This window comes from Chiloscyllium plagiosum, unplaced genomic scaffold, assembly GCF_037043375.1.
Source record: "Chiloscyllium plagiosum isolate Xiang-an unplaced genomic scaffold, Cpla_swu_hap1 HiC_scaffold_24, whole genome shotgun sequence".
Taxonomy (NCBI): domain Eukaryota; kingdom Metazoa; phylum Chordata; class Chondrichthyes; order Orectolobiformes; family Hemiscylliidae; genus Chiloscyllium; species Chiloscyllium plagiosum.
This window is the reverse complement of record NW_028270162.1, coordinates 16,410,881-16,425,531: the sequence shown is the minus strand read 5'-3', so window position 1 is coordinate 16,425,531 and position 14,651 is coordinate 16,410,881. Positions and strand designations below refer to the sequence as shown.

The 14,651-nt window shown below is 39.1% G+C and overlaps 1 protein-coding gene across 1 annotated transcript in view; it reads right to left on the bottom strand.

The window, feature by feature from the left end:
- Positions 1–698: 698 nt before the first annotated feature.
- Positions 699–14,651, bottom strand: part of mvk (mevalonate kinase) — a 43,688-nt gene continuing 29,735 nt past the window's right edge. The window contains exon 11 of the mRNA XM_087999936.1: positions 699–1,069. Coding sequence (XP_087856062.1) covers positions 987–1,069 — 83 coding nt within the window. The 3' untranslated portion in view covers positions 699–986. The remainder of the gene's footprint in view (positions 1,070–14,651) is intronic.

Genomic DNA, 14,651 nt, shown 5'->3' with positions numbered 1-14,651 from the left:
ATATCAAGGTGAAACAAAATGTGCAAAATACAAAACACTAAAGTGAAAAAAAAACCTAGGACTACTTAGAGATGTTGGCAAAATAAATGAGGACGTGCAAGCTACATAATACCATTTGTGGCCAACCAACAGTCAGGTGTCCATTGCCTTGAACCCACATCATTGAGAGATGTCTCCTACCTTGTGTATGTCTACTTTTCTGCATGTTAACACCCTTCTCTGCCAATCAGCTATTAGTTTGCATACCACCATTCCGACAGTTGTCTATTACTGCATACAACTCAACTGAATGCCAACTTGGGTAGAATCACAGTCAGTAGTCCATTAACCTTCACACAATATACTAAAACTAATTTATTACCCATGATTCGGAGATGCCGGTGTTGGACTGGGGTGTACAAAGTTAAAAATCACACAACACCAGGTTATAGTCCAACAGGTTTAATTGGAAGCACTCTAGCTTTCGGAGCGACGCTCCTTCATCAGATGATTGTGATGAATCACCTGATGAAGGAGCGTCGCTCCGAAAGCTAGTGTGCTTCCAATTAAACCTGTTGGACTATAACCTGGTGTTGTGTGATTTTTAATTTATTACCCATTGTCACTTATACTCAAATCACCATGAGCAATTTGTTATATATTGGGAGCATATCTGGAAGTGAACTTGCTACAGTCACAGATATACAGAAAGATGCAACCATAGAAGAACTCAAGAGATGTACTGCAAGATAGTTTATTTGGTAAGGGCAATATTACTGTATTATACAGAAGCAGTCATCAAAAGTTTGGTCCTTGATCGGTCCTGCTGAAACAGCTGAATGTTGGCAATACAGAAACTATACTTAAACATAGTGTTCTTAAGATAGAGAGAGACAGAGAAAAAGTAATGAAAGCTTTCTGTTCCAAATTAAACACTGGTACATTAACATCAGGTCAGGACATAATCTGACTGTTGTAATGCCTGCCACGATCAAGCTGGTCTGGGTTCACAAATAAAACTGGGTAAGATAGGGGATGGCTCCTGGCAGCTGTTGATCTGTATCCTTCTTGAAAAGAGGAACGAAGAAAACTGCAAATCAATAAAAAGGACTCTATAAATGCAAAATGTTGCATGCTCCCAAAGGGTTAATAAACATCAGTCTTACAGAACTTATTTTTCAAAAAAAAGCAGTTACTGAACAAATTCAGTTTGATTGCTACAATGTAATCTTTTCTCAGAAGCTCATGAATAAAGATAACGACTGATTTAAGTGTCGCTGCTGTCATTTCCTTTGAGAAAATTTATTTGAGATAACATAAGCAGGCTGACAAGCTGGGAGTAAGTTAGGAGAAAACGAGCTGCATGTTTGCAGGGTGATGAGTTTAAAATCCAATCCTTGTAGGTCAACTTAAGCAAAGAGAGAAAAATGCATCTTGAATTAAGTATATTCATCATAATATTTACTTGCTAGTAACCCTTTTCTCTTGTAAAATTATACAGTTGCAATTACCAACCTCATTTATTGTACCAAAGGTGTTTGTAGAAGAAATGGCCCTTCTTACCCAAAGGTTACAATTCACAAACCAAATGACTTCACTGCCTGAGGTTATGTTATCGGAAGGACCCTGGCTTCAAAGAGCAATGACTTCACAACCAATTATAAAAGACAAAGCTTGACCTTAATTATTCTTCCAGCCACCCTCTTCCCAAAAGTCGATGATTTTCCAGCTGCAGATCAGTTCTCACATTTTCTAATGTAATTAATACCTGGATTTATGACTGTGTGAAAAGTCACCAATCATTGTCATTTATTTGTTGACACTGTGGCAAGGAGTTTTGGCCTCCTTTTGCATGTTAACAACTCTACAACTCTGTCTTAGACTGAGTGTAAAGGTTTTTTCTTAAAGTTTGCTCCTTTCCCTTTCTGCCTGAATACAATGATTTTGCGCTTGGGGATTGATTCCATCAAGGCCTTGGTGAAGCCTGACCCAAGTCTCCATTAATTGTGAGAACCTCAGCAGTAAGCATTAGCCAATTGTTTGACCACAATACAGATTCACAGACAAGCATTCATAGGCAAGGACCTGTTCTTCACAAAGAAAATTTGTCCAAGCCTTACGGTTTACTGAAATTACACAGAAACATGAGGACCTTAGAACATAGAACAGTACATCACAGTACAAACCCTTCGGCCCTTGATGTTACTAACCTACATATCCTTCATAGTACTATCTTCCATGTGCCTATCCAAAAGTCGCTTAAACATTCCTAATGTATCTTACTCTACTACCACTGCTGGCAGTGCAATCTGCGCACCCACGACTTTCTGTGTAAAGAACCTACCTCTGACATCTCCCCTAAACCTTCCTCCAATCACCTTAAAATTATGCCCCTCATGATAAACATAGAGAAAGTCTTTGGCTATCCACTCTATAATCTTGTACACCTCTATCAAGTCACCTCTCATCCTTCTTTGCTCCAATAAGAAAAGCCTCAACCTTTCTTCATAAAACACGTCCTCCAATCCAAGCAGCATCCTGGTAAACCTCCTCTGCACCGTCTCTAAAGTTTCCACATCTTTCCTATAATGATGCCCGAAACGTCGATTCTCCTGCTCCTTGGATGCTGCCTGACCTGCTGCGCTTTTCCAGCAACACATTTTCAGCTATAATGAGGCGACCAGAACTGAACACAATATTCCAAGTGTGAATTCCTTGTTGTGTTCCCTATGACAATGCCTCAGCCATTCAGAATTGATCTACCAACTAATTAACGCCCTTTTCTCCTGTAGTATAAATGATTGAGATAGGGTTTAGGACATTCTGAAGTTAATCAATAATTTTATCAATAAAAATTAAGGTATTTAGCTGAAGAGTCAAATCTAATTGTGTAGGATTAGAAAGAGTAAGGAAAATCCAAGAATAACACAGTTATTTCAAACCTAAATTTTAAAAGCCTGATGCCTGGAAACAATGGGAAGAATTTAAGGAATTTCAGTGTATTGGAACAGCTAAATAGTTGGTTTAATCTAGATTTCAACACTGATGTGGAGGAGTATGTATGATGACAACTTTCAAACTTTAGGATTGAACGATACAGAAAAGCTCAGAGCAATGAAAATGGCAATATTAATAAAACTTCCTGATATATCTTTTCCCATTTGAATTCAATGTAGCAATTCATGTTTGAAAATGTGGATGAGCTTTGCGGGAATCAAGGATGTAATAAATGGCTCCTCACCCAGTCAGACAATCATTTTTCAGATGTAAAGATTAAAGAGAGAAGACTGTGTGCTGCTCTATTTTTATCATAAATAGATGAATTCTGCACAATTCCTGCTACATGTTAGCTCTAACTTGTTATTGTGCTGCAGTCCAGTGTTGATTAGAAATTCCCCAAGTTACTTTGCATCAAATTTCCTGTTATAACACTTATTTGTATTCATCTGAGCAGTTCATAAGCTCATAAGATATAGGAGCAGAATTAGGCCTATCGGCCCATCGAGTCTGCTCAGCCATTCAATCATGGCTGATGTGCTCCATACCCCCATTTCCCTGCCTTCTCTCTGTATCCCTTCAACCCATTACCGATTAAAAATCTGTCTAACTCCTCCTTAAATTTACTCGTTGTCCCAGCATCCACCACACTTTGGGGTAGCAAATTCCACAGATTTACAACCCTTTGGGAGAAGTAATTTTTCCTCAACTCTGTTTTAAATTTGCTTCCCCTTATCCAAAGACTATGACCTTTCGTCCTAGAATGCCCCACAAGAGGAAACATCTGCTCCATGTCTATTTTATCCACACCTTTTATCATCTTGAATATCTCAATTTGATCTCCCCACATTCTTCTAAGTTCCAGACAGTATAAACCTAAAGTGTTCAATCTCTCTTCATACAACAAACCCCTCATCGCTGGGATCAATCTAGTGAAAACCTCAGAACTGTCTCCAATACCACTACATCTTTCCTCAAATAAGGAGACTAAAACTGTGCGTAATGCTCCAACTGTGGTCTCACCAATACCTTGTATAGTTGCAACAAAACTTCCTTACCTTTACATTCTATTCCTTCACTGGCAATACTTATATAAATATTGGTATGGATGTTAGTCTGAAACCAAACCAGAACTAGTGTAAAGGAATTGTCCTTCTTCCTGAAATGTTCCTGAAGAAGGGCTTATGCCCGAAACGTCGATTCTCCTGCTCCTTGGATGCTGCCTGACCAGCTGCGCTTTTCCAGCAACACATTTTCAGCTCTGATCTCCAGCATCTGCAGTCCTGACTTTCTCCTAAAGGAATTGTCAGTTTTGCATAAGGAACGGTTACATTAATCCAAATCATTAAGTCTATTTTAAGATCTTCTTAATGGAATCTTGGGGAGAAAATCCAAAATATTCACCTTGAGGGATCAAATGTTAACAGAACTGAAGTGTTCAGAACAGAATGTGGACAAAGATACTACTTGTTCATATTATGATTCTCAACTTAGACATTGTTAAATACGCATGCCCTCTGATGACCTAGTGAGTGAAACTACTACTATAATGGAGCTGGAAGCTTTTACTATCCAAAAGGGCATCAGGTTCAATTCTTGATGTGAGTGCTCCACTAGCATCAATGCACCACAAGGAGGAGAGAAGCATTCAGGATCTCCATTGTCAGATATGGACAGATGGGTGTTGGAATGGGGCACAACCTAGCACAGCTTTTAAGTTCCCCAACCCAGTCCAATCGTTCACTGACATTCACTGTCCTGAGATAAAATGAAGAATGGACAGTGGAGTCAGATTCCAGACTAATGGTCTTGAAAATGCATGGCAAAGTGTGGGATAAAATGAAGAAGGTGATGGTGGGGCTATGGTGGAAGTTAAGAAGGAGCCTCTGAAAACTATAGATCCAAAAAATCAAATTATATCATGAAATAGGCTTGTGAAGTACATATTAATCTGTCAGAAATCATTCATCTCAGTGTGATCTACTGCTCGTTCTTATTCCCATGAAGAACTGTATTGCATGATATTTCTAGCTATTACATCCTCTCGAATACTACACTGTGACACACACTAACCAGTGTGAAATATACTGCAGTCCAGATATACCATGATCCCTCACTGTGATATTGCATAATCATTAGACCATGGTACAGTAGAGAGGGAGGCCATATGATGTAACTTGTCCGTGCTGCCTGTTTAATAAAAGTGCTATCCAATTAGTCTCATTCCCCTTCTCTTTCCATGTAGTCCTGCAAATTTCTCCACTTCAAGTTTTGGCTCATTTCCCTTCTGTAAGTTATTATTGAATTGCCTTCCACCTCCTTCTCAGACTGTATTCCAGAATTGCTAAGCCCTTTGTGTTACTATGCCACATAAGTACACCCAGTGAAGACCCAAGGCTGACACTTTGGAGGTGATTTTCAGTTTAGACATGGGCAAAAAGACTAGTGAGTAATGACAAGCTGTCCATTTTAAAGCCTGGCCAGTTCCAGGAACATATAACCAGCTCCTGATTCACAATTGCCAGCTTTTCAACTTTGGCCAAATTTACAATGACATCCATCGAGTTTACATTTGTGTGTTAATAATTTATCTCGAGTGTGAGTACATGTAGATCTTGGTGTTCTCATTTATAATATATCCACTAAGATAATAGAGCCAAAAGCCACCCCTTCCAAAACATATTTAGGCCCAAATAACTTATAGAGGGAAAACCATGAGGTAGAGTTTAGAATTTCCTACCTTCAAATGTTACACATATTTAAAGGTTTAAAGATCCTTGAGCTAAAACATTGTGCCTATAGCTATAATATTTGATTTATTCAATACTTGATTTATATCTGATAAACCACTACTCTCCTGATTAGAATAGTTGGAGGTTATCTAGTATACACTGACTTTTGACATAATGTTCTGATTGACCATGGGATAACACTTCCAACCAATCACCCATCTCACCAAAGCCAGACACAACATGAACTCTCCTGAAGAGCATATATTAAATTCCCTCTAACAAATCACCACTCAATTCTTTTATACACTCTCAAAGACATCCTTATGGAATGTCTAGTGAATTCTTTGCTTTTTCTATTTGTCATATTACATGTATTCCAACACCATCTGAAATCATTCAAGTAGAGTGATTTTGTTTTGGATTATTTGCCTTTGAAACTCACTGCTGCTGACAATCCAGTTACAAATTTTCAATAGGGAAAATTCCATGGCACAAAAAAAATCAATCTTTACTTAAAAATCCCAAGGGTTGAATATTAAGTGAACATTTCAAATTTACTGTTAAAATGAAGGTCATATTCTGGAGATTAAAATTCTACGTGTCTGAACTCTGTAAGTACAGTATTTTAGTATTTTTGAGAAATTAGGTTGAAGACAGTTCTGTACTTTGGGTGTCTCTTTCCCCCCGTGTCTAATTTGTAGCAGCAATTCCACTAACTGGAACAGATAAGCTGGAGTTGTGATTTCAACTTTTTCATTTCAATGCGTTTATCTCAGTGTGAATGTACCATTCAACATCACAAGCAGTTTGTGAGGTAAACAGACTTTAGTAACATTGGTCGGATAGCTCAGAATATGGAGGAAAGAGAGAGAGAGATTGGTTCATCACTTAACACAACTCTTATGTTTTCTTTCCAGCTGTCTAAGCACTAATAAAATCAATTCTCTTAACATAAATTGAATGAGCCTATTCAGCAGAGTCCATGACAACGGCTGTCCATCTTCTATCCTTCCCCAATTAATCAATGATCAAACCATCAGTAATCAATCCACATTTTCAAAAGAAGGGTGCAAACTTCCACCTGCCAAGAGGTGCTCCTCAACTTCAGTCAACATTGCACTTAGTTAAAAAAGGATGAAAGTCCAATGCTACAAGCCTCGGGGACCTTTATAATATTGGAACTGTGTGCAGTTATTCAGAACTGACTTTTAAAATAAAAAAATTGCCTCTCCTCTTTAGCCCTGAGATGGTAAACATTCTGGGAGGAAATGCACTAGTTGTTATCTTGTTTCTACTGACCATTTCATCTTGGACCTCATGCTGCATCATAGCAACCAAGTTGGGCTGTTCACCCACTTAAACTTCAAACTTTTGTATATCACATGGGGATGAAAGTCTCCAGGAGCTGTGTTCCATTCATTACCTTCTTTTCACGATGCAGACAGGACAAAGCTCTCTAGCAGTATACACTCCGTGGTTGGGGTGGAGGGGGTAGGTAAATGCTGAGTTATAGTGAATCATAAAGCCAATTCTGCTCTCGCTGCCAAAGGAAAAAAACTGATGATTCAAAGCTTCACCGTAAGACGATAAAATGCCCAGTCATGCAGTTGAGAACAGGCAGAAAATAGCAGATCCCGTTCATGTGATTTCACACAAAATGCAGAAAATTGGGGACAGGATTGAGACCTTGTTGTTTGTGAATGCACAGTCACGTGGTTAAAATAATGATTACACCACAACCTTCCTAATGTGAGTGGACTGAAAAAGATTTGTATTTATGTAGTGCTTTTCATGATCACCAGATCTCAAAATCCTTTGTAGATAATAAAATACCCTTTGAAGTATAGCCACTGTGGCAGCTGGTTTGTGTTCAGCAAATTCCCATAATCAACAATGTGGAAATGATCAGTTATTTTTGTGACTGCCCAGTCTAGGACATGAACTTAGAGTCTTATGATTCAGAGATAAGTGTACTATCAACTGAACCATGGCTGATATACAAATGAGGATAAAAAAACATTTAGTTACAAGACAAAAGCAATTTGGAAAGACATTCTATTGCATGTAGGGGAAGCAAGTGCATTACCATGAGATGACGCAGATTAAATCATTTCAGGTTTTGACCCATTTGCCCCCATTTTAGTCAATGCTCAATTATTTGATCAGAGATCAGGTAAGCAAACCTGAAGACGACCTGTTTCCTAACCACCTGCCGAACACCAACAAAATGCAAAAAAGGCAAAAATGATAAAAGGTCAACTCTGCTTCTCTCTTCCAGAATGTTGCCAGGTCTGTTGACTATTTACAGTATTTTCTGTGCTTATTTCAGAGATGGAGTCAGATCTGCACAGGATTACAATGGGAGCAGTACCATACAATTCCAAGAATTTCAGCCAATCCTCCATACTAGAACAGAAGAGCTGCTCAGCAACACCTTTGCTAAACCCCAAAACATGTGAAAAACTATTTATTCTGTAACTCCCCACCAAACATTCTCATCATCCAGAACTCTGCCATTTCTACACAAACATTTCAATAGAATGGCTTACAACTCGTTGAGCTGCAGTTGATAGAGCTTGCTATACGAACACATCTGACACAATTTCTGATGCCTTTCTTTGCTGTCCAATGCTATGAAAATCAATTTATACCCTTGTCCCAGTTGTACCTCACTGGAGAACATCCAAAATATGAAATAATACACAGGACACACCTCTTGCAAGAGAAGGAAACGTAAATCAAATGACAACTCAATCTATCATAATTTTGGAGGGTTTGCTGAGATTGCAGATTGAGAAAGGCTTTGAGGCGTTGCTTCTCTACAAAGATCATGCACAACCAGGTTGTGGGAGAGAGCAGAAACATAGACAATCCATGGCATGATCGATATTTATACAGAGGTCTGAAGGATACCACATGGAAATGAACACTAAATACTGTGATGCTGAAACTCACAAACACAAATAAAAGGTTTTGGAAAAGGGCTGACAACATCTATGAAGAGAGAAACAGACGTTTCAAGTTGAATACAAATCTCTTTCAGGAATCACTCTGAAACTGGGAGAGGACATGTTTGTGATGTGTAACCAAAATTGGAAGTTGACTTTATGAATGCTTTAACAATATTTTGACCTTTCAAAAAATACTATCAACAATGTCCTGTTTGAAAAGCAATGTATTAATATTTCCTCCAAATAGTTGCTGTAATTGCTGCTGACAAACCAACTTGTTCAGTATTACTGGAGATGATAGCTGGCAGAATAAACCTGCCTGATTTCAATTGCTCAAATTGGCATGCTGACATGAAAGTGCATATTGTGCTTTGCAATACCAGCAGTTATTCAAGGTTTTGCTTTTACTGCGTTCTTGAACAGGAATCTTGTTTATTTTTCATTTGTCCAAGGGATGTGAGTGTTGTCAGCCAGGTTGTCATTTGTTGCCATCCCTATTTGACCTTGAGAAGGTGATGGTCAATAGTCTTCTTGAACCAGTTTGTGGGGGAGGTGCACCCATGTTCCTGTTAGCTAGGGAGTTCCAGGATACAGTGACTGTGAATTAATAAATATATAGTTAAAATTTAGAATGGTATAAGATTTGGAAGGGAACATTCCAGTGATAGTGTTTCCAAGTCCCTATTGTCCTTCCAAATGATAAAGTTTGGAAGGTACTGTTAAAGGAGGTTTGGTGAGTTGCTGCAGTTTATCTTGGAGACAGTGCAGACTCTGGTCCCTGGGGAACAATGATGCAGGCAGTCAATGTTAAAGGTGGAGGACCCAGTGCTGATCAAGCAGACTGCTTTTTCTTGTAGGGGTTGAGCTTTTAGTGTTGCTGGAGCAGCACCAGCCAGGCAAGTGGAGTATTCCATTACACTCATGGCCTGTGCCTTGTAGTTGGTGGACAGTCTGTGGTGATGTCAGGAGATGAATTACTCACCCCAGAATGACTAGTCTTTGAATGTTCTACGGGTTTCATATGTTCAGGAGCTACTAAAGTCGGCAATTGCAATGGATGAACACTATGTCAATTGTTAAAATTAAATCTGACCTTAAGATCTGTGAAACAGTAAAAAGATGGTAAATAGCTGCTTGAAATCTTTCAGCTTTATGAGTATGCTATGGAAATACAATAGTGTCACTTTAGCAATCTGGGATGGCAACAAATGACAACCTGGCTGACAACACTCACATCCCTTGGACAAATGAACAAAAAACAAAATTCCTGTTCAAGAACGCAGTAAAAGCAAAACTTGAATAACTGCTGGTATTGCAAAGCACAATACGCACTTTGTGATTCAGGGTAATGGGTTTTGAGTGTAGAAGTATGTGTCAGTTAGTTTGATCTGTTTCAATTTAAATACAATAGTGCCTAGAAAATAAGCAATTTGCCTCTATATAGTGACTTTAAATGTAAGCGATGGTCAACAACTATTGAGGATTTTGATAAATTCTAATTTTTGCTGCATTGGGAATCCAAATATCCCATGTATCAACACAAATTCAGAAAGTAGTGTTACCACGTGACTGCATCGCTTAATAAAGGTATTAAAAAGTAGTTCCTTAAAAATTAGTCTTCAGTAGGAATTCTTCAGAAGAAAATATGTGTTGTGCCAGATATCCTTTGAATATTACCTGACTATTCAATCTTTAGCTGTGAGACTGAACAGTAAGTGCTGACACCCTGTCTCATCTTGGAAGGACAGAGTAAAGAACATTGACTCCAAATTGAATCTTTCCTTTACCCAAAACCCCCCACACATATATCCATTTCAGTGCTGTCAAGTAATTATGTTTGTTGATTGCAATGCTTAAGATATGGTGTTTACCACCAGAACTTTTAATGCTAGTGTCGACCTCTTTGTAAAAGGGGTGCAGTAGTAATGGCTTGTACTATATTCACATGTCCTTGACTCTACCACTGCAATGTTTGCAAGTTATGTCACAGTACTAATAATTCAGTGCACTAAACTAACCTTCTGGGGAGAGAGGTTCAAATCCCACTGTGGCACATGGTGAAATTTGCATTCAATTAAAATCTGAAATTTAAAGTTTGTCTATTTGTGATAATGTAACTGTTGAAATATTTGATTGAAGGAAATCTGCTGCTCTATCCTGCACTGATCTTACACATGGTTGACTCTTAACCGTCCCGAGATAGCTTAATAATCCACCCAAATGAAGGGCAGTTAGAGTTGATAATAAACACTGGTCCAGCCAGTGATGTCCACATCCCACAAATGAGTAAAAAAGTTAATAATATGCATTTTTAAAAAATCTCACAACACCAGGTTATAGTCCAACAGGTTTAATTGGAAGCACACTAGCTTTCGGAGCAACGCTCCTTCATCAGGTGATTGATGAAGGAGCGTCGCTCCGACAGCTAGTGTGCTTCCAATTAAACCTGTTGGACTATAACCTGATGTTGTGTGATTTTTAACTTTGTACACCCCAGTCCAACACCGGCATCTCCAAAATATGCATTTTGCTATTTTTAGGAGGAAGGCTGGAACTTTTCTTTCTACCAACATTGGAAGATCCCAGGTTCCACTTTTTATTACAGGGAGGATGTTCCAGTGCACTTATGTAACAGCAGTTAAAATAAAAATCAGCCTGATTATTGTTTATGATCAGTGTAATGTGATCACACCTCATGGAAGCAAACAGGTCAGATGGGGGCATAATTGAGTTGGGCTGGAACATCCTTCTCCTTCCTCAAGCTATTGAATAGCCCCTTAACATCCATTGAGACTCATGTGTAGAGTGGCAAAGATATTGAAGAGCAGAGGGAACATTTAATAAACAGCCAGCTCAGGTTACAATAGATATAGTATTCCAGAAGTATGAGATCAAATGGACTGAATGACAGCTTAATCTGAACCCAAACAAAACAGAAATTGCTGGTGAAACTCAGCAGGCCTGGCAGCATGCACAGGAAGGAAGCATAATTAATGCATCAAGTCTGGTGACTGTTCATCAGAACTGATAGCAATGATAAAAAGGTAGTATTCATGCTGAAGACAAGGTTGTGGGTGGATGAGGGGAGAGGTGGAGCTCGAAGACAGAAATATGAAAGGGGTAGGGAAACGAGGGGATTATTGCCTACCCCTTTAACACACCACATAACTGGCCAAAATCTCTGTCTCAGGCCTGCTGCAGTGTTCCGGTGTGTCTCAGTGCAAGCTTAAGGAACAGCAACTCATTTTCTTCTTGGGGAGCCTGCAGTCTCTAAGACTCAACATGAGTTCAATAACTTTAGAGCTTGATTCAATCCTTGCATGTTTTTTTTTTCCTTCCCTCACTCCTGGTCCTGTCAATGACAAGGGTTGCTTTTTACACAGCCAACTCATTTTAACCCCCTCTCAAGCCTATTATCACATTACATGGTTTGTTTTCAACACAGCCTGCCATTCCCTCCTACTCTCAGTTCTCATTATCACTTATTCAGAGTCCCCTCTATCCTGCCACAAATACAGAAAATGCTGGAAAATCTCAGCAGGTCTGACAGCATCTGTGGAGAGAAATCAGAGTTAACCTTTTAGGTCGAGTGACCCTTCCTCAGAACCCTCCCATCTATTCTGGTCCAGGCCTACTATCAGCAATCCCCTCATATTTCTCTCAGGGCTCCATCTGCTCACTTCGACCCACCTCCATCCCACCACCCACCCATATTTTCAGAATAAATTTTCCTCGCTATCAGTTCTGATCAGGAGTCACCAGACTTGAGACATTAACTCTGCTTTCACCTCCGCCAGATGCTCTGAACTGCTGATTTTCGCCAGCAATTTCTGTTTTTGTTTCTTTCTCTAGCATCTGCAGTTGGTTCAGTTTGAACTTATCTTGTTCAGTGACCATAGATGTATTCAGAAAAGATTAAAAAAGGATAAAAGGAGAATGCTCTCTCATTTAAGTTCCAAATTAATTTCAAAATGCAGGAGAGATAACCAGCATAAACTGCATTTGCAGCATATACAGCACTTCTGTAACTGACTCCAATAAATGTCAAAGTAACAAGCAGACTGAGCTACATTATATGCACCCAGCTGTGTAATGATACAAAAAGTGCATTTGATTGGATTTAATTACATGTTGTCACGTATGCTGTAGTATCTAATAATTATTTCTTTTACCACAATAAATTGAAAGATTCGCTGTAAAAGGTCGAATTGAGGCCAGTAGAAAATCATTACTTTCTGATAATTTTCTGACATAAAAAATATTTGATGAAGGATGGTATTTTATTTTGAAGAGAGCCTTGGTATCACAAAGTCTAATCAATGTAAAGCTGCTTCTTCATGTATAATAAAATGTCAGGAAATGGAGCACAGTTGAATAAACTGGACAAGAGCCAGACTTTCAATCTGTCTCTCCCTGTCCTTGTACTTTATCTCGTCTGTCTCTCACATTCTCTTTTACACCCTATCAACCCTTTATTCTTTCTCTACCCATAATTCCCGTTAGCAAATACTGATTCAAAGTCGAAAAGACCATTGTAGGAAGCAGAGTGTGCTATTCAGTCCACAAAACCATCTCATGACTCAACTAGATCATGACTGATTTATACTTTAACCAGCCAGCTACCTTGATTTCTAACCATTTAAATACCACTACGTTTCTCTTAGTTTTAAAATTTTCAAGTGATTTAGGGTCAACAGGTTTTTTTCATGGGGGAGCATTCCACTACCTCTTGTATTAAAAGCTGCTTCCTGAAGTCATCGAGTTAAACAACTTTGCAGCTTTTCATTAGCTGTCATCTTTTTCCAACATAATCCCTTCTCAACATAACCCCCATTCCTCCACACCCCATCACAAAACATAGTTCAATTGATACAAACAAATCTGCTTTGCCTACTTTATGTGCCTTTTTGTTTCTTAAGTAAAATATTTCATTTGATTTCATAGTGTTGTAGCCATTTACAACTCTGAATGAAGCCATTCGGCCCATCATGCCTACATTGAAATTGGCTAGCTAAAAGAAGACAGAGGGTGGTGGTTGATGGGAGTTCAGTTACTAGTGGTGTACCGCAAGGATCTATTTTGGGTCCACTGCTGTTTGTCATTTTTATAAATGACCTGGATGAGGGCATAGAAGGATGGGTTAGTAAATTTGCGGATGACACTAGTAGATAGTGCCGAAGGATGTTGCAGGTTACAGAGGGACATAGAAAAGCTGCAGAACTGGGCTGAGAGGTGGCAAATGGAGTTTAATGTGGAAAAGTGTGAGGTGATTCACTTTGGAAGAAGCAACAGGAATAAAGAGAACTGGGCTAATGGTAAGATTCTTGGTGGTACACATGAGCAGAGATATCTCAGTATCCATGTACATAGATCCCTGACAGTTGTCACCCAGGTTGATAGGGTTGTTAAGATGGCATAGTGTTTTAGCTTTTATTACTAGAGGGATTGAGTTTCGAGCCACGAGGTCATGCTGCAGTTGTACAAAACTCTGGTGCAGCCACACTTGGAGAATAGCTTACAGTTCTGGTCACCGCGTTATAGGAAGGATGTGGAAGCTTTGGAAAGGGTTCAGAGGAAATTTATCAGGATGTTGTCTGGTATAAAGGGAAGGTCTTATGAGGAAAGGCTGAGGGACTTGAGGCTGTTTTGTTAGAGAGAAGAAGGTCAAGAGGTGACTTAATAGGGACATATAAGATAATCAAAGATTAGATAGGGTGGACAGTGAGAGCCCTTTTATTCAGAAGGTGATGGCTAGCATGAGGGGACATAGTTTTAAATTGAGGGGTGATAGATATAGGACAGATATCAGAGGTAGTTACTTTACTCAGAGTAGTAGGGGCATGGAACGCACTGCCTGCAACAGTTGTAACTTTAAGGCATTTAAATGGTTATTGGATAAACATATGGATGAAAATGGAATGGCGTAGGATAGATAGGCTTCAGATTGGTTCCACAGGTTGGCGCAACATTGATGGCCGAAAGGGCCTGTACT